Below are 24446 nucleotides of genomic sequence, written 5' to 3' on the forward strand. Positions count from 1 at the left end.
TCACACCACCTCTTCAGAGTCCCAACTGCCTGACCTATATGTCCTACCAGGCCTCCTGTTTGTAATCCGGGCTTTCTGAGCTATACTTCTTGCCATTACAGATTTGGAAATAGAAATTTTCTGTACAAAAAGGAGGGTGAAGCTTTGTGTTTAACTTCATATATTTTCAAGAGAGGTAAAGAGGGCATCAGTTCTGCTGTCTCCACAGTTAAATCCATATTAAGGTTGTTCCTTATGAAGGACACATAGAAATTATGAGCCCCAGCTGTGATCCGATGGGATATTGCATCTGCTTTGCTGAGCACAGGTGACTTGAAAGGAGACAATACAGGAATGGAGGCAGTGGAAAACTGCAAGCAGTAGGCAGAGACAAATGACTGAGGCAAACCGGTATATCCAAAATGCACTTGTCTTGCTCTGCAGACTCCCAGAAGAAACATCAATGGGGGCACTATAGGCACCAAGTTGTTGAAGGAGCAGGGAAGGAATAGTAGTGATGTCATTCAGGAGTGAACCAGCAAAAGACAGGAATCATTAGAGTAGTATTAGTGGTGGAATGGAAGAACAGATGTAGTGAAACAATGAAAAAAAAGGTGAAGCAGCAGTGGAAAGTTGATCATAACAAGCTCCTGACACCACGCGCTACACTTCTCTACCCGGTTCTCACAGGTTTTGATTCCAGACTTATCAGGGTCTCCTACACCTGTCACACCATACGTGCCCATTACCTTACTCACCTGTTTCTGCATGGGCAACCATTTTACTTACAGGTCTACTTATTTGAATAGATCCAGTTCATTTCCTATAGCCCACTTAGCTGATCACCGGGCACCCACTTTACTTACCATTCTGGCCGGATGGCCTAGCCTTGATGAAGTCACCTGTGTGACGAAACACGTGTTGGCTGTATCTTGATGATGGCACTATGATTTCTAGCACCTACAAATAAAGACACCATCTACAACCAAGCCTTAAGACTTTTTTCAACCTCCTACTTCCTTCAACCGACAACACAATAACAGGGATCTTCTATCCTTGCCACACTGTTAGACTATTTATTCTGTGTGCTGTGGCCATCTTGACCCATTTTGTCCTTGGGTACTCCGGTACCCGTTGTGGTGCCTACTGGGTAGTAAGGCACTCGGCCAGGTTGCACCAGACGTTGCTTTAATTTCTATACCTACTCAAGAAAAAATATTGGGGGTCATTCTGACCCCGGCCGGCGGCGGTAGCCGCCGGCCTGGCTGGGCCTGCCAGAATACCGCTGCGCAGTCAAAAGACCGCTGCGGGTATTCTGGGTTTCCCGCTGGGCTGGCGGGCGACCGCCAGAAGGCCGCCCGCCAGCCCAGCGGGAAACACCCTTCCATGAGGATGCCGGCTCCGAATGGAGCCGGCGGAGTGGAAGGGGTGCGACGGGTGCAGTTGCACCCGTTGCGATTTTCAGTGTCTGCATGGCAGACACTGAAAATCTTTGTGGGGCCCTGTTATGGGGGCCCCTGCAGTGCCCATGCCATTGGCATGGGCACTGCAGGGGCCCCCAGGGGCCCCACGACACCCCATACCGCCATTCTCTTCCTGGCGGCCAAAACCGCCAGGAACAGGATGGCGGTATGGGGCTCGGAATCCCCATGGCGGCGCAGAGGATTCCCCAGGGCAGCGGGAAACCGGCGGTACACTGCCGGTTTTCCGTTTCTGACCGCGGCTGTACCGCCGCGGTCAGAATGCCCATGGGAGCACCGCCAGCCTGTTGGCGGTGCTCCCGCGGTCGTTGGCCCTGGCGGATTTTACCGCCAGGGTCAGAATGACCCCCATTGTTTTACTACCTAGAGGTGCGGCACCTCTCACCCTTACTACCCTTGTGTTTTCTTTTTTCCAGGAAAGTTGGAGGCAGCAGGGTCTCAGCTAGAACAGATGTAGCAGTAGAGTGGAGACAGTGAAGAAGTGAGGGCAGTAGAGGAATCAAGTAATCAAGTAATTGAAAAAGTAAGGGCAATGGAAGAAAAGGGGATAGTGGGCGCAAAAGCAAGTAATTGTAGAAGCTGGGGTAATGCAGAATTGGAGGAATGGAAACAGAGAAGAGTTGAATCACTGGAGGAGGGATGATAATGGAGGAGTAAATAGACTAGGCGAGTGTGGAGTAAAAGCATGGGAGGCATTTTAGGTGTGGAGGTACTGGCGTAAGGGAGATGTGGTGGAATAAAGGCATGCAATCATAGCAATAGTGGGGCAGGAGAGGTCTTGGGGCAGTGAAAGAGTATAGGCAGTGGAACAGTGCAAGCAGTGTGTAGATGCTTTTTCCTGGTTAAGGCAAACCTGGATACCTCAAGGGACCCTCCTCCCTAATTTGTAAACTTCCAATAGAAACGTCAATGGTTGTACCACATTCTAGCCATTGCCCTTGTTCAAATGGTCAGCACCATTTCACTGTCATGTATGACACTGTTTCACAAAGGCAATTATCTGACAAAGGAACAGATGAGGTAGAGGGCAAGAACTAAGCTACATCATCTGAATCAAACCTGGTCAAAATGCCCCCTCCTGGGCATGGGCTATAGTAGAGGAGCCATCGTGTGTGTTGAGGGCAGGCTTGGTGATGGGCCCTGCTGCCACTTTATATGGCAGCTAATGTTGATACAAGTGTTAGAAAGCTGGCCTCATAGTGTGAGTCCATGCAGCAGGTTGGCCTATTCAAGCATGTTAACGCGTCCCAATCTAGCTAATTTATTCACTCTGGGACTCGTTTTAGGCCAATTAATCTTTTGACCCTGTTTGAAGGCACCTTCTGCTTCAAAAACTCAATCACCTTATGATAATACCTCATCACTTCAGAAGACGGTGCTCCAGTAATCTTGTCCCTTGCCAGCTCCTCTGCTGGCCAATCCACACCCTGCTTGCACTCAAGCCTCAAATCTGCTGGAACTATGATCTCAAACAGGGTATTCAAGTCTTCCCAAAGACATTTTGCAAGGTTCACAAACCTGTCCGTCTGTTGGTACCACTCTATCAGCTGCTCCCTCAACCTGGGATAATAATTTGTGAATGACAGGATGTCACCCCTAGACCACGGTACATGGACTAGAACCCCTCCAGCTGTTTCTCTCATTGGTAACATTTTTATTGTCCCCGTGTCTGGTGCAGCTTTCGCCTGCTTTGGTTCCGGGCAGTCACCTTTCTCCTTATCTCTCTTCTTTGCCCATCTGCCTTCCCACTTCTCTAATGCGCCCCAGATTTGAGCACTCTGCAATATCTCTTTAAGATGTGCCTTCATTCCAGTGGATCTCATGTGATCAAAATCTTTAGGTTCAAAGTCTAACCTATAACTCCTCTTCAAATGTCTAAGTCTATGCCGTATTTGTCTGCTAGGTTTGCCAACCTCTGATGCACCCTGCTCACTTCTTTGGTTATCGTGGGGCACAGAAACCTCAATTCTGCTTCCATGTATGACTCTAATCTGTTCACCCCCCATCGTTCCTTCTACTAGTTCAGTGGCTTCCACACCCAGCCTCACAAAATTCAGGTATTCCTCTCTTTCTGATCTCTTTCTGATCTCTCTGCAGTCACTGAAGTAGTGACTGTTAAGCCTTGCAACGAGACATTTCCAGACTGCATCATTGGTGTCTGTGTCGTATTTGTACTCATTACCTGTGGGGTTAGTGTACCCAACCCTGCCTGCCTCATTGTCTCCAAAGGAACCCCAATCGGACTGAAATCCAACAAGGATCTAGACCTTTCGGCTGTCTGTCCTCCCTGTGTCATTCCCTGCAAGTTTCCTGTGAACCCTCCTCTTATCGCCTCTTGGGTCATTACTCCCTGGTCACATACGCCAGGCTTAGCTTGCGCTTACAGCGGTACTGGTGGACCAACAGTAATTGGCAATGATATAGCTGCTGGTGTCTGTCCAATTCCCACACCCTGTGGAGAATTAACTCCCATAGCTTGATTCATCATGGGTGCTGTGGCTACCGACTGCGGTCCTGCAACAGAAGTGTAACTTGGAACCACCTGTTGCTGCGGCTGGGGCAGCAATTGTGGAGTTGGCTCAATCTGCATTAACTCTGATTTTGTGTATACCGGATCAGGCGGCACCATCAAACACGAGGTTGTCTCTAATACTGGGACATCAGGATAGAGCCTCTGAATTGGTGGTGGCTGCAACTGTACCTGCGTGTCTGGTGCAGTGGGTACACTAGCACCATTCTGTGTCGGAACTGTATTGCTTGTCTGTACTGTATTTATGATACCCTGATTTTGTGTCAGATCTTCAGGACCCGCACTAGTACTTGGTCCATTATCATTCATGGCATATGGTGGCGGGCGATCATGTAACAACTGATTAAGAAACTCCTCATCATCTGAATCATCTGCATCTGCCCAAGACTTCTGAGTCTCCTTTGGCTTACTAGAGCCCTTGTCTGTCTTACAAGTGGCCTTTTTTCCCTGTGCCTCGTCTTCTTGACTTATTGCCGGAAACATCCTAACTCCTTCAACTATTCCCCTTCTCCACATCTTGGTCTCATTATCCTATCTAGCCTCCGCTAGAGTCTTTTCTGCTTTTCTCATTCTCCTCACAAATTTCTGCTGTCTCTGTTGTATGGCCATTAAATCCCAAATCGCCAATGCCTCAAACTGAGCTGGTCTCGGAGGAGGTTTTTGCTCACTTAGCACCCTCTGCAAGTTTTCCAAAATTCTTATATTAAACGTTCCGTACTCCGGAAACGCCAAACATCCCTCCTTTTCTGTCATTTTGCACCACTGCTTTAGCCAAAGACATGGTGCGACTCCCTTTTCCTCCATTACGGTATAAGCCGGAGTATCCTCTGGCGGTGTAGGCTCCCCCACACTCGCTGTAATGTATGTATCTCCCCTCAAAGCACTCTTTAGAGCCTTGAAAAACTTCATTTTTGTGTCTTCTATTTCGTTTAGAATCTAATCAGGAAGTGACTTTAATTCTCAGAACACTCTTCGCCTACCCCCTCAACCAATTGCCTCTCACGGACGGCTGCCAATCCGTGCGCGACCCCTCTCAGCAACTGACCTATCCCAGCACGGCTCCAATGACGTCACACTCACACACTCTGCGGCTGACAAAGTCTTGCGGCTTGTCTTCCTCACTTTCTATTCACACAAAAATGAATGCAATATTATTGCGAGCATCTTCAACAACAAAAACCCAAATTTGCCGGTTTACTACTTGAAGGGTAACACAATCGCTTCAGAACTTTACAGAGATTTCACTTGAAGCCTCGGCCGCTACTCTCTCCTTCTCAGCTCCCGCACTCGCAAGCAGAATTCGACCCGCAAATCCTACTCTCGACTTGTCAATGGTTCGTTCTAGTGCACTTTAGAACTTTGCCAAATCTCCATCGAAGGTTTCACTCACACATTTGACTCAAACGAAGCTCATCAACCACGCCCGATTGACCTATTAAACTGCACAAATTACAACATAAACCAAGTGTCTCATACACTTATCAATATACTCCGGAGTCTCAGACCACGACAGGTCTGTACATCACTAACAACCACGTGGACAATGTTTGAGCACAAAGCGCCACACTCACATGAAGTTCACCAACTTCCCTACTCTCATACTGCGGAGTACGCCCACTCCTACTAAAACATTACCTGGCCTAAATTCATACAAACTTCACAAATCACCTGCGATATGCATAAGCTGAGCAAGCGCAAATTCTACACCACACATGCTAGAACGCCAAGAACATACCCAACTCACTTAGGCAAGCGCCGAGATTCCGGGAAAGTCATGGGTAATTTAGAGACACATCATACTTCCAATTTGCATTATTTCAAAAACACTTTTAAACAATGGTCCCTCATCCTAGGGCCCCCAAAGGGCCTAACCGTCCTCTGCTACCAGAACTGGTAACGCGTCCCAATCTAGCTAATTTATTCACTCTGGGACTCGTTTTAGGCCAATGAATCTTTTGACCCTGATTGAAGACACCTTAAGACGAGATAACTGATCAACATGTCAATCAACAAGTCAATACCGTCATCAATAAGACCCGGAAACCACCATGACCTTTCAGTCATGAATAACCACACCAGTTTAGTACGATTTTATGATGTTTATTCCCTATTGATTACAATTCTACTAGTGCGTTTATTAGTCTCAAAACCATGAAAAACATCAACATTGTCATAATATGGCAACTCGAATAAGATTTCATCAAAGCAAAGATCACGAACATTAGAACATAACACGATGTCAACATGGGTTAACCTTAGCAGAGTATCATTAGCGCGTTATTCAACAAAGCTTTGATTCAGTCATTTGTCTATTTGCGTCCGTCTAGTGAACCCCTCAACTGACCTCGAATTAGCATTGGCATGTTGGGCTTCATGCAAAACAATTTAGCAACACAAATTTAGAAAACATCTAACTATGGTCTCTGTCAAAAGAAGCAGTTGGTACCTAGAAAGGAAAGGCAAACAGACAATTACAATTTCATCATTATATAGTTACCCTCCGTAATGGGTCAGCATACAGAGTCAATCTTCGTCCTCAGGACATCAGTTGATTCGCCAGCAGCCAGGAAACACAGAAAATTCAGCAAGACGGGGTAAGAAGGGTCACTTCCCTCATAAGGAGGAGAAGTATAGAACGGACAAGGTAAGGGTGAGAATGGTTTGAAGAGTCAAACAGCAAAGTTTTAGGCAGAGTGACAAAGTGTCTGGGTAATAGCAAGAGGTTGCAATGGCATCCCCCAATGGCTCCTCGTGTCAAAGGTTTTTATCCCTTTTCTGTTGTTCAGTTCACTAATTCCTAATTGGGCAGGTTTGGCACCCCACTATCTCCATCCAATGGTTTTCCAGTTGTACTATTAAAATTGTCACCTCATAACAGTTCTCACGTAGTTTATTGGTTCTTGTGATTGACGTCTCCAACGGGTAGAATGTCCGGTATGATTTCATACTCTTGTGGTCCTCTCGCATCCCCAGTCAGTAGTTCCATTGTCTGTACCGGTCTAGGCGACCTTGTACCTGTAACGAGTCTACACTGTTGCATTCAGCAAGAATGTTTCCTTGAGCAAGTCGAATTTCATGAGAACGGATCTACTAAGTTACACTCATCTTCTAGCTTCTGGAAAAGTATGAGTACATGTCCTTCAGCAAGTCAGCACACTGCATGTTAGAAAAACACATTTAATATGAAACCGGGCAGCTAGACCTCGACTCATGCTAACTATGGCCTAGTGATTTATTAGCAAATCCTTAACATATAACTCTTAATATTAGTGTAAAATCATACATTAACGTATCATTATTTCATTATTAGTCAATTTCATTAATCATTGTATACATTGGTGGCCACTCCCCCGGGCACATTTCAAGCGCACGTTTAGCAAAAACGCATTAATATATTTTCTATGCGACATTGATATGCATTCGTTCATAAACATATCATGTTAATTTTGAGTATAAGAGCTACGCATATCTGAAGTATATCTGTAACGCTGCTAACCCGGTCGATTAGATGGCAATGGTACAGGTTGAAATTCACCTTGCACCAATAGAAGAGCATAATCGCGATATACACACACACATTACCTAGTGGCGGTCGCCACCAGGTAGTCATAGTTAGGACCATATGCGTGCGTGAGTGCGCTCGCGCGCATCAGTTTAACCTTGCATAATTTCCAGCATTTTTCATTAGGCATATTACGGAAATGCATGAAATTACGCTATTAATCTACGTTGCTTAATTTTCCAAGCGTTGAGGGTAAGAATCCTCTACAGGAGCACGGTGCCAGCATGAACAAACAGAACACTAGTAGCTGCTGTTCTTAGCAGGCGCCATTTAAGGCCAGGTTTGCAGTTCACTTACTTTTGAGTGGCTGTCCCTAAATTACACGCAGTTTCGCACAACCCTGCGATATGTCCTGTCTAAATGTTAAAAGTGAAGATGTCTAATGAATGAATGATGAGTGAACAGGAGCCTTTTGGGACCTTCTGGACGGAGAGAGGCCTAGACAGTGGGTATTCATCCCGTCCCATTACAATGCTCCATCTCCTACTCCGTCATCAAACCATTGTTTACTATTCAAAACTTCAAATATATCTGGGCACATTTAAATATTGAATTTAAATATTTGGTACAGAACCTAGGGCTACATGTATCAAAGTTCGGACTTGCGACTCGCAATTTGTGACTCACAAATCCGAATGTAGTATAGTGTCATTGACACTAATAGCGATTCGCAAGGGGGGTCGCAAATGCCCACCTCATGATTATTCATGAGGTAGGTCGCAATTTGCGACCCCCTTGGGAATGGCGGCCCCCACAGGGATGGTGGCCTGCTGGAGACAGCAGACCACCATGTCTGTGACTGCTTTTAAATAAAGCAGTTTTTTACATTTTTTTAAATGCAGCCCGTTTTCCTTAAAGGAAAACGAGATGCATTTCAAAAACAAAAACTGAAACGTTTTTGTTTCATTTTTTCAGAGCAGGCAGTGGTCCATAGGACCACTGCCTGCTGTGAAAAAAAAAATTGAGTGACATTCACATTTCAAAAACAAAAAATGAAACGTTTTTGTTTCATTTTTTCAGAGCAGGCAGTGGTCCATAGGACCACTGCCTGCTCTGAAAAAATGATTTCAGTGACATTCACAAAGGTGAAGGAGTCCCATGGGGACCCCTTCCCGTTAGCGAATGGGTTAGCACCAGTGTGACACTGGTACTAACTGCGATAGTTTTGCGACTGCATTCGCGGTCACAAAACAATCATACATGGGAGTGCGAGTCACAATTAGGAAGGGAACACCCCTTCCTAATTGTGAGTCGCAATTCCGTTTTGCGATTCGGTAAAAAGTTTACCAAATCGCAAAACTGGGTTTGTACATGGGGAAGTGCATTTTGAACGTCGCAAACAGCCCGACTCGCTGTTTGCGGCGTGCAAAAACCTTCGTACATGTGGCCCTTAGTTCCTTTGTTAAAAAGTTTGTTTTTTGTGATTGCAAGTGTTTGGTATTATCAGCTAGTTTGTTTCCCAAGCCGTACAACAGACTACCTCCCTTCAAATAATCTCAATTCACCTTCAGGGTATTTCTGAAGATGGTTCAATATCAAATAAGCAAATAAGAGATTACAAAGATGAGGCCAATGAATAATAGTACATCGTTGAGCCATGATTTATTTGATATGTGTAGAAATCCTAGAGACAGATCCCAGCAAAACTTACGAGAATCAGTGCAGACTGTGTTTACTAGCCATTAATGGCATTTAGTCAAGTCAACATTAATTAATTAAAGGAAACAGGCTGCTTCACCTAAACCTATAAAAAAGATGCATGTAAAGTGATATATTTCATGATTGGTAATAAAACGAATACAGCAGTGTGACAATACTATTTCTTTCTTTTGTTACCCAGGGAGAATGCTCTCAGAAGTGCTATAACATGTTCATCATTGAGACCATCTGCGTGGCATGGTTTTCCCTGGAATTCCTTCTTCGATTTGTTCAAGCGAAGAGCAAATGCCAATTTTTCAAAAGCCCCCTCAACATTATTGACTCTTTGGCCATCTTGCCCTTCTACATCTCGCTCATCGTGGAAGATGAACACATTGGGGAGGAGAAGCAGGGGAGCAACTCATACTTGGAGAAGGTTGGGCTGGTGTTGCGTGTGCTGCGTGCCCTGCGGATCTTGTACGTCATGCGATTGGCCCGGCACTCACTGGGGTTGCAGACTCTGGGCCTCACTGTCCGACGCTGCACTCGTGAGTTTGGCCTACTTTTGCTCTTCCTGTGTGTGGCAGTAACCCTATTTGCACCCCTGGTTCATCTAGCTGAGACTGAGATGGGATTGTGTCAAGAGTTCACCAGCGTCCCTGCTTCCTATTGGTGGGCAATCATCTCCATGACAACTGTGGGCTACGGTGATATGGTGCCCAGGAGCATCCCAGGCCAAGTGGTGGCACTGAGCAGTATTCTTAGCGGGATACTCATTATGGCTTTCCCTGCTACCTCCATTTTCCACACCTTCTCACGTTGCTATGCTGAGCTCAAAAGAGAACAAGAACGCTTAGAAAGCCGCTTGACTAGGATGTCGAACGCAAACATCTCAGGAGAAAGCGACACCTTTAATGACACAGAGAGTTTGGTATCAGAAGACACGTACAAGTACTTTTATGCAGGAAAATAAATGATGGACAGAGGGATGACATGAATTAAAATTCGACAAATCAAGCCAGTTGGGGTACCCTTCGCCATATAACCCTTTTACTAAGGCTAACATAAGAATGAGTTTAGACCAAAGAAAGTCTACTATATTGCCAAGGGCTGTATGTCTTGCCTGAGTACAACAGTATTAAATGGAAGAAGGATGAGAAAAAAGTTTGATTTTGCTGTGATCCTCAAACCTTTGTGGTGATGGCCCAATGATGTACAGTAACACACCTGAATGTCCACCATGCTTTTTAACGCATACATTTGCTTTCCAGGTGTTTTAGTTCTTGGTGTTTTTCTGTCGGTGCTTTATGATTATCCGAGCTCCGTGGGGACACTTTTGTAAATAGGGGTGCACTCCTAGGCAGTTCAAATGGAGAGAGCCTCCAATGCCTTGGTCTCCTATTAAAGGTTGGATTAACCTACACCTCTTTAGTTTTAACCACATGCCTAGACATCTTCATGAAGATGACGAGAGACGTAAATTCAACGTTCACAAAGAAGATCTTTGTAGCTCTTTTCTATCTCTATGGCAATTTGCTTCTCTTTTTCATCATTTTCTTTTAACTTTCCTCAACTTGTATTTGTTTTTTTATTTTTGTAAGTGTGGCGTTTTTCTTTATTCTGTTAACTCATGATCCATTTTGTGGAGTAACAATAATCATGTCTAGATTCAATCCCTTTGAAAAATGTTGAACGATTGCCGATCTTATGTATGTTTTAATTTACATGGTCATTTTGTTTTTAAAGCAGAACACTGTTTTCCATATACTTTGAGAAAATTAACATAAAGTCCCTGTTTTCTTGCCAGAATTTTGGATATACAAAAAGGGATAAGTGGACATCTTAGATAAAATTTGCACTAGCCCAAAAACAGAGCAAATGTACTTATGCTTAGTTTCTGCACTTGCGTAATAATATTGAATGCCAGGGCACATCAATTTAGGATTTGTGTATCAAAAATGGAACAGATTAATTCTGTTCTATTAAATATATTAAAGATAAAATATAAATAATGTAAAATCAGTTTGGCTACTTTTTTTTAACAAATGTTGCTGATGGGTTTTGTTTGTTATTCATTAAAAATCATTTTATGCATGCAAAATGATTGGTAAGCTTTAGATGTGTAATAGTACTCTTTCAAAACCTATTTGCGCTGTTGTGCATTACAAAAACACAAAAATGTTGCAAAATAAGATTTGGTACATTTTACATAACCTGTCCCACCCTGGTTTAGGCAATCTGGTCCTTTGTCTTATTGCTAGCCCCTCACACTTTTTTATGGCCACTGGACAGCTGTGTAGCACCAGAATATCATAGAAATATCATTCAACATAAATGTTTTGTCTTAAATATAGTCTAGAAAATTATCACCCCATTGGAGTAAATAATAGAAGAAATACACCACATATTCTCGATGTCTTTACTTTAGGCTGAGAGAGGGACAGAGCCATGTAGTACAAAAGGTCTTTGTATGCAAAGAAGACAAGAGTACAATACAATCTGGTAAGGAAAAACAGACAATGGAGAGGGTCTGGTACCTGGCAGACCAGTGTCTTAAAAATGTCCCAGGCCATTCTAAGTTAAAGATGCGCATTTTGCATGCCATAGTCTGCTTGTATGTGACATAGACTTTTTAACGAAACTTTTAAGATCAACCTGTTTCCGAATTCATAAAAAGCCTCTTTTTATAAATCACCTTTCAGATTTGTTAAGTTATACATATAATTAACCTTTGAAAAAAAGATTTTATTGATCGGTTTACCCATAAAGTTTGAAGAGATTTATTTTCCTTCATCGTCTTTCCCTATCCTGTTATTGGATGACGTTTCGTTTTTTTTTTAAACAATTGCTGTTCCAAGAGTTAGCCCTCTCCTTGAGAGCACATGACTCTTCCCACTGCTATACTTTACTCCCATAATCCTTTTCCCTTCTGTGTCACCACCTGGAGCACTGCTGTTGTGGTGGTCCGACCACCACATTATGACCCTGGCAGTTCGACCACCAGGATACCGCCATCTCTGCCGGAAATAGAGATCCCGACGGGCGACGGTGGGGGCAGGTTGTAATCAGCCAGGGCGGTGCTGCACACCCTGATTTCAACCTTGTTCACCGCCAACCTTCTCATGGCAGTTTCACCATGAAAAGGCTGGTGGAGAGCTGGGGCCAGAGGGGGCCCCTGCACTGCCCATGCCCGTGGCATAGGCAATGCAGGAATCCCCCTGCCCAGCACCCTCGTAATGTTCACTGTCTGCTTCTGTGCAGACAGTGCACATTACGAGGGTGCTGGAGCCCCCTGTGGGAAGCAGCATTGCTGCCAGCTCAATTACAAGCCAGCGACAATGCTGTCACCACTGTCCCACAGGGCCGACTGGCAGAATCCTTTGTTTCTGTCTGTCAGTCCAGAGGGAAAGTCATATTGGAGCCGACAGGGGGGTCGCCACTACAATGGCGGCCACCCTGTCGGGAGTTTGGCGGACGGGTGTTCCAGTCTGCCAAACACATAATCAGGGCCAAAGTCCTCAGGCATGGGAAGATTGAAATCCAGTAAAAAGATAATTCACACAATGCGATGTTTAATAATAGTGATTATCATAAAAATATTTAATACAGTTTTTATATAAAAAAAATCAACAAGTTAGTGAGACTTTCTTTTAACATTGTTTTATGATTGTATTTTGAAGGCTGAAAAATATTAAAAGAAAGATTTCCATATTTTCTTAATAAAACCAACACAGCTCTGAGCCTTTCTTTCAACATTTTTTCAGCCCATAACATGCGTGCATAAAAATTAATATGAGAGGACCTTGCTCTCCAGCCAAAGAGCATAGAACTCCAGCTTGGAGTGCTTAAAAAATATGATAAGTTCTCCTGGGGTCATGGATTTAATGACTTAGGAGACTTAGAGCCTGATTACGACTTTGGCAGGTGGGGTACTCCATCAGAAATGTGACGGATATCCCGTCCGCTCTATTACAAGTTTCATTATATCCTATGGAACTTGTAAAAAGGCGGGTGGGATAGCCGTCACTTTTGTGACGGAGTATCCCATCTGCCAAGGTCGAACCAGGGCCTTACTGTTTTAATGGTATTCGGGGGAAGGTGCTGCACTGCATGCAGCATATCACAACATTAAAAAAATTCTTGTGGTGCGCCTGTTACAGCAAGCATGAACATATGCTATTTTTAGTGCCCTAGGGCATAATGGGGTGCTCCTTCCTAGACACAGTGAATAATAAATGAGCGGCTCTTGCCACTCATTTATAAATATATGTATTTTGGGTGTCCAAGTGCCACTCAGAACAACCAGATTCTTTTTGTTTTTGGTGAGTTTTGTGCGGAGTGCCCGGAGACAGTATGTTGAGGGCTGCAGGGGGGGGAGCCCCCATGGTCCCAGCACCCATCTTGAGTGCATTAGAAGCCAGCAGTAATCCCTACTGGCAGGAGCAGGTATTTTTCACTACTCTCACTAGTTCAGAACAGTTTCAGTCTCCCTGTGAACAAGAAAAAGAGCCACACACCAAGAGCTTTTGCTGGGAGGCAGCCAACAAGTGTTTCTTTCCCTCGCTCTTGCGGGCAGGGAAACTGTGTCCTGGGGGTGGGAAACTATGTCCCAGTTCTGGTCCATGCGGGGGGGTGGAAAAATCACCTAAACGTTAAACGTTTGCAACTGCCATTTTTTCAATGTTTTGTTTTGGTTTTGGTTTTGCCACAATACTGTGGGAGTACCATGGGATAGCTGCAAAAACCCAGATTTTTTTATTTTATTTTGGCCCCAAGAGGCTCGGGGGCAGGGTATCCCTGCTCTGCCTCTTATATATTGTATTTACAGCATTTTCAGGACAGGGGACTAAGGGCCTAAATACGAGTGTGGCAGTCTTCAGACCACCATACTCCCAGTGGCGGTGGGACTGCCGCACTCCTGAAGGTCCCACCGCCACATTATACCTTTAGAGGGTGGGACCTCCTAAAGACCGCCGTCACCACTAAGAACGTGGTTCCCGATGGGTAGATGGCGGTCTGAGTTGCGCTGAACTCGCCGCCATGCTGAATACAACTCAGCTTTCCACCAGCCTTTCAGGGGCAGTCACCCCACCATGGAAAGGCTGACAGAAAGCCTGTGCCGGGGGGCACAGGGGGATCCTGCATTGCCCATGTCTATGGCATGGACAGTGCAGGGGGTCCCTGCCCAGCACCGTAAGTATGCGAACTGTCTGCTTTGCAGACAGTGCGCATTCAGAGGGTGCTGTAGTGCTATGGAATTGGCCTCGGCTCCCTTGGTGTCCAACCGCCATGAAAAAGCTGACAGAGAACAAGTGCAGGGGGCCACAGGGGGGCCCTGCACTGCCCATTCCCGTGGCATGGGCAGTGCATTGCTCCCCCTGCCCAGCACCTTAAAAATTTGCACTGTCTGCCTGCGTGCACCAGCATTGCTGCTACCTCTGTTATGAGCCGGTGACAATGCTGCCACCACTCTCCCACTGGGTTGATTGACGGAAACCTTGGTGTCCACTGGTCAGCCCAGTGGGAAAGTAGTAATGGGGCCAGCATGCATGGCCGATAGCATAGCAGTGACCACCCCGTCGGGAGTTTGGCAGACGGGTGTTTCCATCTGCCAAACTCCTAATGAGCCCCTTTATGTATTGAGATCCCCCTCCTCTTTTTCTCAGATACCACTTGACAGATCACCCTGAAACGTTCTATCTTTCTATGCACAAACTAAGCGAAAAAGAGAACCTTTCTGGAAAGCTTGTGAAAAGTCATCAAACTACACCAAAGTTATTAGATTAGCAAAACAATAAAGGCATTTCCTATGGAATAGTAGGAACCAGGTCAAGGAGAAACTTGGACATTTGACATTTTAAATTACACAGGTTGTATGCTAAAAGCTTAATTAAATTATAGAATATTTTAATCCCACGTTCAAGTAGACAGTGTTGTCATATACCCATAACAGTGTAGGTATGGCAGTATGACTGTGCCCATCTTGCAGAAGACTATAGTGAGTGAAACTGTCTCAATTAGCAAAGCGTAGGTACTATATATGAATGAGGATTACCTGGGGTGCTATCAATGTGTGATTTTCATGTGGAGGTTATGAAGTAAGTTAAAGAGTTTAGATCAACATAGCCTCAGACAGACTATGAGTTTGGCGGTCCCACCACAGGACCACCAAACTCACGGGGAGGACGCCATAGCAGTGAGATTCCCCTGAGCACATTACACTGGTCCCGCCAGGCTGAACGATGGGAACATTGTGATAGGTGTTTCCGCCGGGCTGACCGGTAGGAACAGTGTTAGGATATTGGTCTCGGCTCCTTTAAGGAAGCTGAGTCCAATACCCTAACACACCAGCACCGAAGACAGTGCGGATTCTAACGGTGCTGGGTCGGGGGACCTGTGCACTGATCATGCCATTGGCATGGGCAGTGCAGGGGCCCCCTGCCCCTCCCAGCTCTGGCTTTCCAACAGCCTTTTCATGGCGCGGTCCCTGCCATGAAAAGGCTGGTGGAAAGAGGGGCTGTAATCAGCCAGGCAGCGCTGAGTTCAGCACTGCCCTGGCTAGTTACCAGCCCGACCGCCATCATACCATCGGGTGTCATGTTCCCGGCAGTGTTGTAATTGGGTGGTCAAACTGCCAATGTTTCAATGGCCCGACCGTCAACGTGAGTTTGGAGGTCCTCAGACCAACACACTTGTAATGGGGCCCTAAGATTGTGTGACCCCATATCATGAGCTTACCACATCAAGCTCAGTAAAATGGGAGTGGCTCTTCATGTCCAAATGCTGGGTGGAAGTTAGGTGTGCCAGTAATAGTATAAACATTGAAAATACATCTTCTAGAAATTGGTAAGGCACCTACAACCATGGAAGTCAATTAGAGATCGCCAAGGGTCACAACTGCAACTCCTTGGCTTGCCTTTTGCTCCCCTGGTAGGGTCCCTGCGACCACTAGTTTACAGGGTTTTCAATGTTATATTTAATTTCTGAAAAAGAAAACAAATTTCTCTGTAGTGTGGTCTGGTCGTGTTGAAAGCACTGAAAAAAGCCACAGCTCCTGACAAACACTTAGAATATTAACTTTCAGTTTTGTTTTCAGTCAGTGTGATTAAATGCAATGTTTCAAAAAGCAATGAACTGACAGGCCACAAGTTCAGTGAGGAAACCATTATCTGGAGCCTGGTGCCACAGAGGTAGGTCTCTCATTGTGTATGCTGAAAAGTAAGTGGTATTGACCAAAGCACAAAAGGCTTTAAAAGTTGCTTTGCAGTGCCAGGCAAATGCTGCTGCTGTAAACACATATGGGATCTCAAGCAGGTTAGTCAACACACTGTGTGCCTTTTTCTTCTAATGTAATATAGGGAAACTCTTGATGGCAGCCCTTAAGACTGCTACAAATGCAGTTTACTCACTGCTGAAACGAACAGCTAAGAATTTTTATGAAAATAGATCACCCTAAAGTACAACTAGAAGGCATAAATAGTTACATGGTCCATTACAGGAGCAATATAAGAACTGACCTCCTGGAACAACTGCCGCCTAACGAATTCTCTTTCCCTGTTTTGTGACGTGGATCGAATGTCGATTTACATTCCATGTTCGATCCAAGCACCACACATTTTTCCCCTTATAAAAACAACAACAACAAAAATAAATAGAACAATATGTATACAATATACTCAAAATTGAAATATCAAAAAAAAAAATAATACATAACAACATACATATTCAATTTTTCAAAATTGAAATGCATCACCACTCTTTATTTGCTCCCCATCACGAATTTGTTGAAATGCCTTGGTAATTTCCTTTCTCTGTGACTTTTACGAATGGGTATCATACTATTCTCATGATTCCTGGATTCAATTCCTTCACCCCTGCCTGACCACACCTCCTCAGATCGCAATATGGAACCATCTCCCCACAAGTATCCACTCTCGTCATTAAGATCATTATCCATCTTTTCCTCTGGAATGCTACTCACTTTAAACAAACTCACATGCCGCAAATGACGTATTCTTTCATCCTCAAATTGGACTGCACCATTCAAAACCTTCCCAATTTTCATGGGGCGTGACCATCTAGCATTCTCTTTATTTATTAATCCATGATTTTTCACACGCACATACTCTCCAACCACTAACCTCGGCATAGTTTTTCCACTGTTGATTCTTCTCAACACTTTATTTGAATGCTCTTGCACCCGTTCTCTCACAGAACTAAAATCTATCTCATCTGAACTTCCTTGTTTTCTGTTCCTCAACCACCAAGGAATTAACTTAGAAGATGGTTTCCGACCCCTCAATAAATCAAAAGGTGTTTTGCCAGTGCCGGAATGTGGTGTAATTCTGTAAGATAACAACATATTTTGGATGGCCTCCTTCCAGGACAAATTAGATACCAAAGCTAATTGTATAGCTCCCTTGATTACTTTGTTAAATCTTTCGACCTGACCATTACCTTCAGGATGATACAATGATACTCTCACATGATTTTCACCACAACTTTTTCAAAAAGGATTTCATCTTATCAGAGGTAAGTTGCACTCCGTTATCTGAAACAATAGTTTCAGGAATACCTTCCCTCACAAATACACCCTTTAAAAATTCAATAACTGTATCAGTAGTTATATTGCCAACAATACGAACTTCTAGCCATTTGGAAAAATAATCAACTAAGACAATCGCATACACTTCCTTTGCAGGTAAGGTAACAAACGGGCCCATAAAATCGATCGCAACCTTGCGCCACGGGCCATCTGGTAATTCAACCATCTGTAGTGGCACCACTAATGGTTTCACAGATTTATCACTCAATATATATTTACTACACTCTCTTACCCAATGGTCCACCATACCATCTAATCCCGGTGACCAAAAGATTTCTTTGATCTTCCTTCTAGTACTTACCATGCCACCATGACCTTCATGCCCCAACCTGACAATGGTGTCGCGCATGCCATTGGGAGGCACAATTTTATCACCTCTTAATATAATGTCATTTGACACAGACAATTCCTCTTTAACCTTCCAGTATGTACTACATTCACCTTGCAAATTCCGTTTTGAAGGCCATCCCTTCAAAATAAACTCCTTCACTTTCAACAAAACCTCATCCTTCTGCATTTCTCTCATCCACATACATTCAGATATTCCACCATCCACATTCACGTTTTGCAGGAACATCACATCATCATGAGTGAACGCAACATAACACTCACCATCATCAAACTTTTCAACACTTCCATGAGATAGTGGTAAACGAGACAACCTATTTGCCAAGCAATTACTCTTTCCCGGAAGATGCAAAATCTCAAAGTGGTACATTTGTAATTTCAAAGCCAACCTTGCCAACCTAGGAGTAAGGTTCCTTCCACCTCCCGTACTCAAAATGTTAACCAGAGGCTTGTGATCTCTATAAATTTTAAATTTGCGCCCCCATATATACATTCTAAATCGTTGTACAGCCCAAGTAGTAGCTAACAACTCTTTCTCAATTACGGAATAGTTTATTTCTGCTTGAGACAAAGTGCAAGAGGCATATGCGACCACCCATGTGTCTCCTTTCCTTCGTTGAGACAAAACTGCCCCAATGCCATATGAAGAAGCATCCACTGATATAGTACATTCAGCAGTTTCATCAAATGATTTAAGGCAAGACGCATTAACAATTTCTTCCTTTATGGTCGTAAACTTCTTGGTATGTATCTCTTCCCAGCAAAACGTTGCATTTTTCCTCAGCAAGGCATGGAGGTTCTCCACTTTGGATGCAAAGTTTTCCACAAAACAAGAAAAAAAACTCTGCTAGGCCTAAAAACGAGAACAATTGTTCCTTGCACCTTGGTTCTGGAGCCTCACTAATAGCTTTGACATAACTAATCTTGGGCTGAATACCATCCTTAGAAATAATATGACCTAAATATTCCACATGGCTGTCACCAAATTTGCACTTTTGATCCTTAACAGTTAGTCCAAGTCTCTCAATGCCTGCAATACTGCCTTTAAATTTCTGTCATGCTCCATTCTGTCATTTCCATATACTAATATATCATCTTGGAATACCTTTGCACCCTTAACATTTGAAGGTATTTTGGATAACTCCCTTTGGAAAACTGCAGACGTACTAGCCAATCCAAATGGCATCCTTTTATGCTGGAACATTCCTTCTGGTGTAATAAATGCTGTACAATGTTTAGACTCAGGATTCAAATGTATCTGATGATACGCACTTGCCAAGTCGATGGTTAAAAATACTGTAGCATCTCCGATGGACGACGTCAGTTCCTGCAAATTTGGCAAAGGGAATGCATCTATCCAAATTGCATCACTGAGTGCCTGCAGGTCAACACACAACCTGAGGTCCCCACTAGATTTTACTGAAATTACAATCAGAGAAACCCAATCCGAGCATTCAATTGGTTCGATAATATCCTTGTCACACAAGTCCTTTAATATTTCCTTCAATTTCCCTCTATAACTTAAGGGAACATTCCTCAACTTCTGCCTTACAGGAATAGCATTCTCCTTAACTACAATTGTATGTTGGAAGTTTTTCATACTCCCGAAGCGACTGCTAAACAAGGTGGGAAACATCCTCTTTACATCACGATAGAATTCATTCTGTAGTGTATCCATATTCACAGTGTACACTGGCAGACCAGCACTAGGGTCCACTTTCAACCCCAATCGACATAAATGCGGCCAAACCAAAATTGTTATCCCACTTTCTGCTACAAGAATTTCTCCTGAACACTTCTTCTCAGCATATTCAATTTCTGGCTGCATTTTTCCCACATTTGCAATTTTATGACCAGAATAGCTACAAGGGCTGTTTTTTGTGTCTTGTAAATTCCTTCCAGGCCATAACTGATTAAATAGCGGTTTACCTAATATAGTGTACCATGCACATGAGTCCACCATGACTTCTAGTCGTGCTCCATCAATACTTACATAGCAATTGGGAAATTGAAGGTCTTTTCCCTTAATGTTACTACTCTGAATGCTTAATACCATATTCTGCATTCCTTCCTCAAATTCATCATCATCCACACTCTCCACAATACAACTCCACTTCTGATCTCCTTTCCCGCCGCTGAGTCCCTGCGGACCCGCCCCCCCCCGCTCTCCCATTTGCTGTTCCCCTCTCTCCTCCCAGCTGCTACTCCCTCCCACCTCCCCTCTTATGGCAGCTGCGGTGTGGTGAAGAGAGCGACCCTTGACCCTGCTTCAGGCAGGTCGCTTCCTACACTGCCACCTCTGCTCCAGGTGCCCGTGTTTCTACTTCCTTCTCCTTTTGTTTTTGGCTCGCCTCCCCTCAGCCCCAGCCGCTGCGTCCCCGCGGCCCCGCCCCCCTCCCTCCACTTCTGATCTCCTTTCCCACCACTGAGTCCCTGCGGCCCGCCCCCCTTGCTCTCCCATTTGGTCTTCCCCTCCCTCCTCCCAGCTGCCACTCCCTCCCACCTCCCCTCTTATGGCAGCAGCGGCACGGTGAAGAGAGCAACCCTTGACCCTGCTTCAGGCAGGTCTCTCCCTACACCACCGCCTCTGCTCCAGGTGCCCGTGTTTCTACTTCCTTCTCCTTTCATTTTTTGCTCGGCTCCCCTCGGCCCCAGCCGCTGCATCCCCACGGCCCCACCCCCCTCCCTCCACTTCTAATCTCCTTTCCTGCTGCTGAGTCCTTGCGGCCCCACTCCTCCTGCTTTCCCATTTGTTGTTCCCCTCCCTCCTCCCAGCTGCCACTCCCTCCCACCTCCCCTCTTATGGCAGCCGCGGCGCGGTGCAGAGAGCGACCCTTGACCCTGCTTCAGACAGGTCGATCCCTACACAGCCGCCTCTGCTCCAGGTGCCCGTGTTTCTACTTCCTTCTCCTTTTTTGATTTTTGCTCGGCTCCCCTCGGCCCCAGCTGCTGCGTCCCCGCGGCCCCGCCCCCCTCCCTCCACTTCTGATCTTCTTTCCCGCCGCTGAGTCCCTGCGGCCCTGCCCCCCCCCTGCTCTCCCATTTGCTGTTCCCCTCCCTCCTCCCAGCTGCCACTCCCTCCCACCTCCCCTCTTATGGCAGACGTGGCGGGATGCGCAGCGGGCGCGCCACTGGTGCGCCGCTAGCGCAGCTGCTGGCGCGCCAAAGGCAAGCCTGTCTACGCCCATCCACGCCCAGACCGCGCCCTCCAGTCCCCCTGGCCCACGCGCCCGCCACACCACCAATTACCACTACACAGCTAATGATCTCCATGCCCTCAATCCAGGATGCCCCTCCATCTGCTTCCAGTCCACTCCGAAGCACACCAAAGGACCCTTCTCCTGCAGAGCCTGCAACTTCACCTGCACCCTAACCACCAAGCTCTGACACAAATCTACAGACAACCACCTCAGCTGCATTCTGCTCAACACCCGCTCCGTCCACAAGCACGCAATCGAACTCTGGGACCTACTGACCTCATCATCACCTGACATCGCATTTCTCACCGAAACCTGGATGAATTCAGCCTCGGAACCAGACATAGCCATAGCCATACTTGAAGGCTACAAGATCACTAGAAGAGACCACAGCAACAAACCAGGAGGAGGAATCGCCATAGACCACAAAAGCACCATCAGAGTCTCCACCAGCTCCCACGACACCATCAACTCCGCCGAGCACCTCCATTTCAAAATCCACGTCAACGCCAACACCACCCTCAGAGGAACACTGGTCTACAGACCCCCAGGCCCCCGACCTCACTTCTGCGACGACATCGCCGACACCATCAGCGCCCAAGCCCTCGCCTCAACGGACTACATCCTCCTCGGCGACCTGAACTTCCACATTGAAAACAACAACGATATTAACACCACCAACCTACTCGACAACCTCGCCAACCTCGGCCTCATGCAACTCGTCATGTCGCCCACACACACCGCAGGACACACAATCGACCCCATCTTCTCAGCCAGCAACCATGTCTCCTTCAGCCACACCACTGAACTCCACTGGACCGACCATCGCTGCATCCATTTCTCCTTCCAGAAATTGGTCACTCACCACCTCACCACTCAACCCCCCCACGGCTATTGGAACAAAATCTCGACAGAACCGCTGATCTCCACCCTCGTCCAGGCACCTCCTCCTAGGACCCGGGACCCCAACACAGCCGCCACCAACCTGCATCAATGGATAGACGACTGCGCCAACACCCTCGCACCACTCAAACAACCCTCGGACATCCACCACAGACCTACGGCCAGCTGGTTCACCCCCAACCTGCAAGCCTCCAAACGGGAATGCCAAAGAATGGAGAAGAACTGGCGCCTTGCACCTACCGAATCCAACCACATCGCCCTCAAGACTGCCATCCGCAAACATCACCAGCTGATCTGCACCACCAAAAGAACCTACTACAAAAGCCGCATAGACACCAACGCTCACAACAACAAAGAGCTCTTCGGCATCATCAAAGAACTCTCCAACCCCAGGCCCTGCTCCTACGAACCCCTGCCATCACAGGAGCTCTGCAACTCCCTCGCCACTTACTTCTGTCGAAAGATCGAAGACATCCACAACAGCTTCAAACCTCAGACCCACCAGTCAACCACAGACAGCCATGAACCCAATGCACCAAGAAACACCAACCCTCTATGCTCCTGGACCCACGTCAACAATGAAGACACTATCAACACCATGGCCTCCATCCACTCTGGCTCCCCCTCGGACCCCTGCCCGCACCAGATCTTCAACAAAGCCAGCGACATCATCGCCCTCCACCTCCGCGCCATCATCAACAGTTCCTTCGAGACAGCCACCTTCCCGGAGAGCTGGAAACAAGCTGATGTCAACGCCCTGTTGAAGAAACCCAAAGCGGACCCAGATTACCCCAAAAACTACCGGCCCATCTCCCTCCTCCCCTTCCCAGCAAAGGTCATTGAGAAAATCGTGAACAGCCAACTATCCCACTTCCTGGAAGACAGCAAAGTGCTCGATACTTCCCAATCCGGATTTCGCAAGAACCACAGCACGGAGACTGCACTCATTGCTGCCACAGATGACATCAGGACCATGCTCGACGAAGGCGAAACCGCAGCACTCATCCTCCCGGACCTCTCCGCAGCCTTTTACACTGTTTGTCACCACACCCTTGGAACATGCCTCCACAACGCCAGGATCCGCGGCAAGGTCCTCGACTGGATCTCTTCATTCCTCTCCGGCAGAACCCAGAGAGTCCGCCTTCCGCCTTACCTGTCCGAATCCTCCAAAACCATCTGTGGCGTCCCCCAGGGATCCTCCGTTAGCCCAACACTTTTCAACGTTTACATGTCTCCTCTCGCCAACATCGCAAGATCCCGCCACATCAACGTAGTATCCTATGCAGACGATACCCAGTTGATCATCTCCCTCACGAAAGACCCCACAACCGCAAGATACAACCTCCACAATGGACTTCACACCATCGCCAACTGGATGGAATCAAGCCGCCTCAAGTTAAACACAGACAAAACAGAGATCCTCATCTTCGGCAGCAACCCCTCCGCCTGGAACAACTCCTGGTGGCCTACCTCCCTAGGAGCCACACCCACTCCCTCCACCCAAGTACGGAACCTGGGAATCATCTTGGACTCAGCACTCAGCATGACTCAGTAGGTCAACACAGTCTCCTCTTCCTGTTACAACATGCTTTGCATGCTCCGCAATATTTTCAAGTGGATTCCCGTTGAAATCAGAAAGACAGTCACCCACTCCCTGGTCAGCAGCCGACTGGATTACGGCAACGCACTCTATGCAGGAACCACGGGCAAACTACAAACGAAAATGCAACGTACCCAAAACGCCTCCACCCGACTCATCCTCGACGTCCCACGCCGCGACCACATTTCTGCCCACCTCAGAGATCTACACTGGCTACCCGTATTGAAGAGGATTACCTCCAAACTACTCACCCACGCACACAAAGCCCTCCACAACACAGGTGCGGCCTACCTCAACGACAGACTCACCTTCCACACTCCCGTCCGCCAGCTCCGCTCTGCCAGCCTTGCCCTCGCCTCCGTCCCCCGCATTCGCTGCACCACCGCCGGAGGAAGATCCTTCCCTCACCTCGCCGTCAAGACCTGGAACTCCCTACCGCTCCACCTATGCCAGACCCAGGACCTCCTGACTTTCAGGAAACACCTCAAGACATGGCTATTCGACCAGTAGCTCTCCCCCCCCAGCGCCTTGAGACCCTGATGGGTGAGTAGCGTGCTTTATAATTTACGTGATTTACTTATTTTCCAAAACTTCTACATACTC

General features: G+C 46.3%; 1 protein-coding gene across 3 annotated transcripts in view; it reads left to right on the forward strand.

Annotated features, from left to right (window-relative positions):
• Positions 1-11306, forward strand: part of KCNG4 (potassium voltage-gated channel modifier subfamily G member 4) — a 172536-nt gene extending 161230 nt beyond the window's left edge. Inside the window, exon 3 of one of the 3 annotated variants that reach the window (XM_069216712.1) lies at positions 9393-11194. In XM_069216712.1, coding sequence (XP_069072813.1) covers positions 9393-10163 — 771 coding nt within the window. In that variant the 3' untranslated portion in view covers positions 10164-11194. Of the gene's footprint in view, positions 1-9392 lie in introns of all 3 variants that reach the window. The other 2 variants (XM_069216714.1, XM_069216713.1) reach the window with 2 other exon arrangements.
• The last annotated feature ends 13140 nt before the right edge of the window (positions 11307-24446 follow it).

This window comes from Pleurodeles waltl, chromosome 12 (assembly GCF_031143425.1).
Source record: "Pleurodeles waltl isolate 20211129_DDA chromosome 12, aPleWal1.hap1.20221129, whole genome shotgun sequence".
Lineage (NCBI taxonomy): Eukaryota > Metazoa > Chordata > Amphibia > Caudata > Salamandridae > Pleurodeles > Pleurodeles waltl.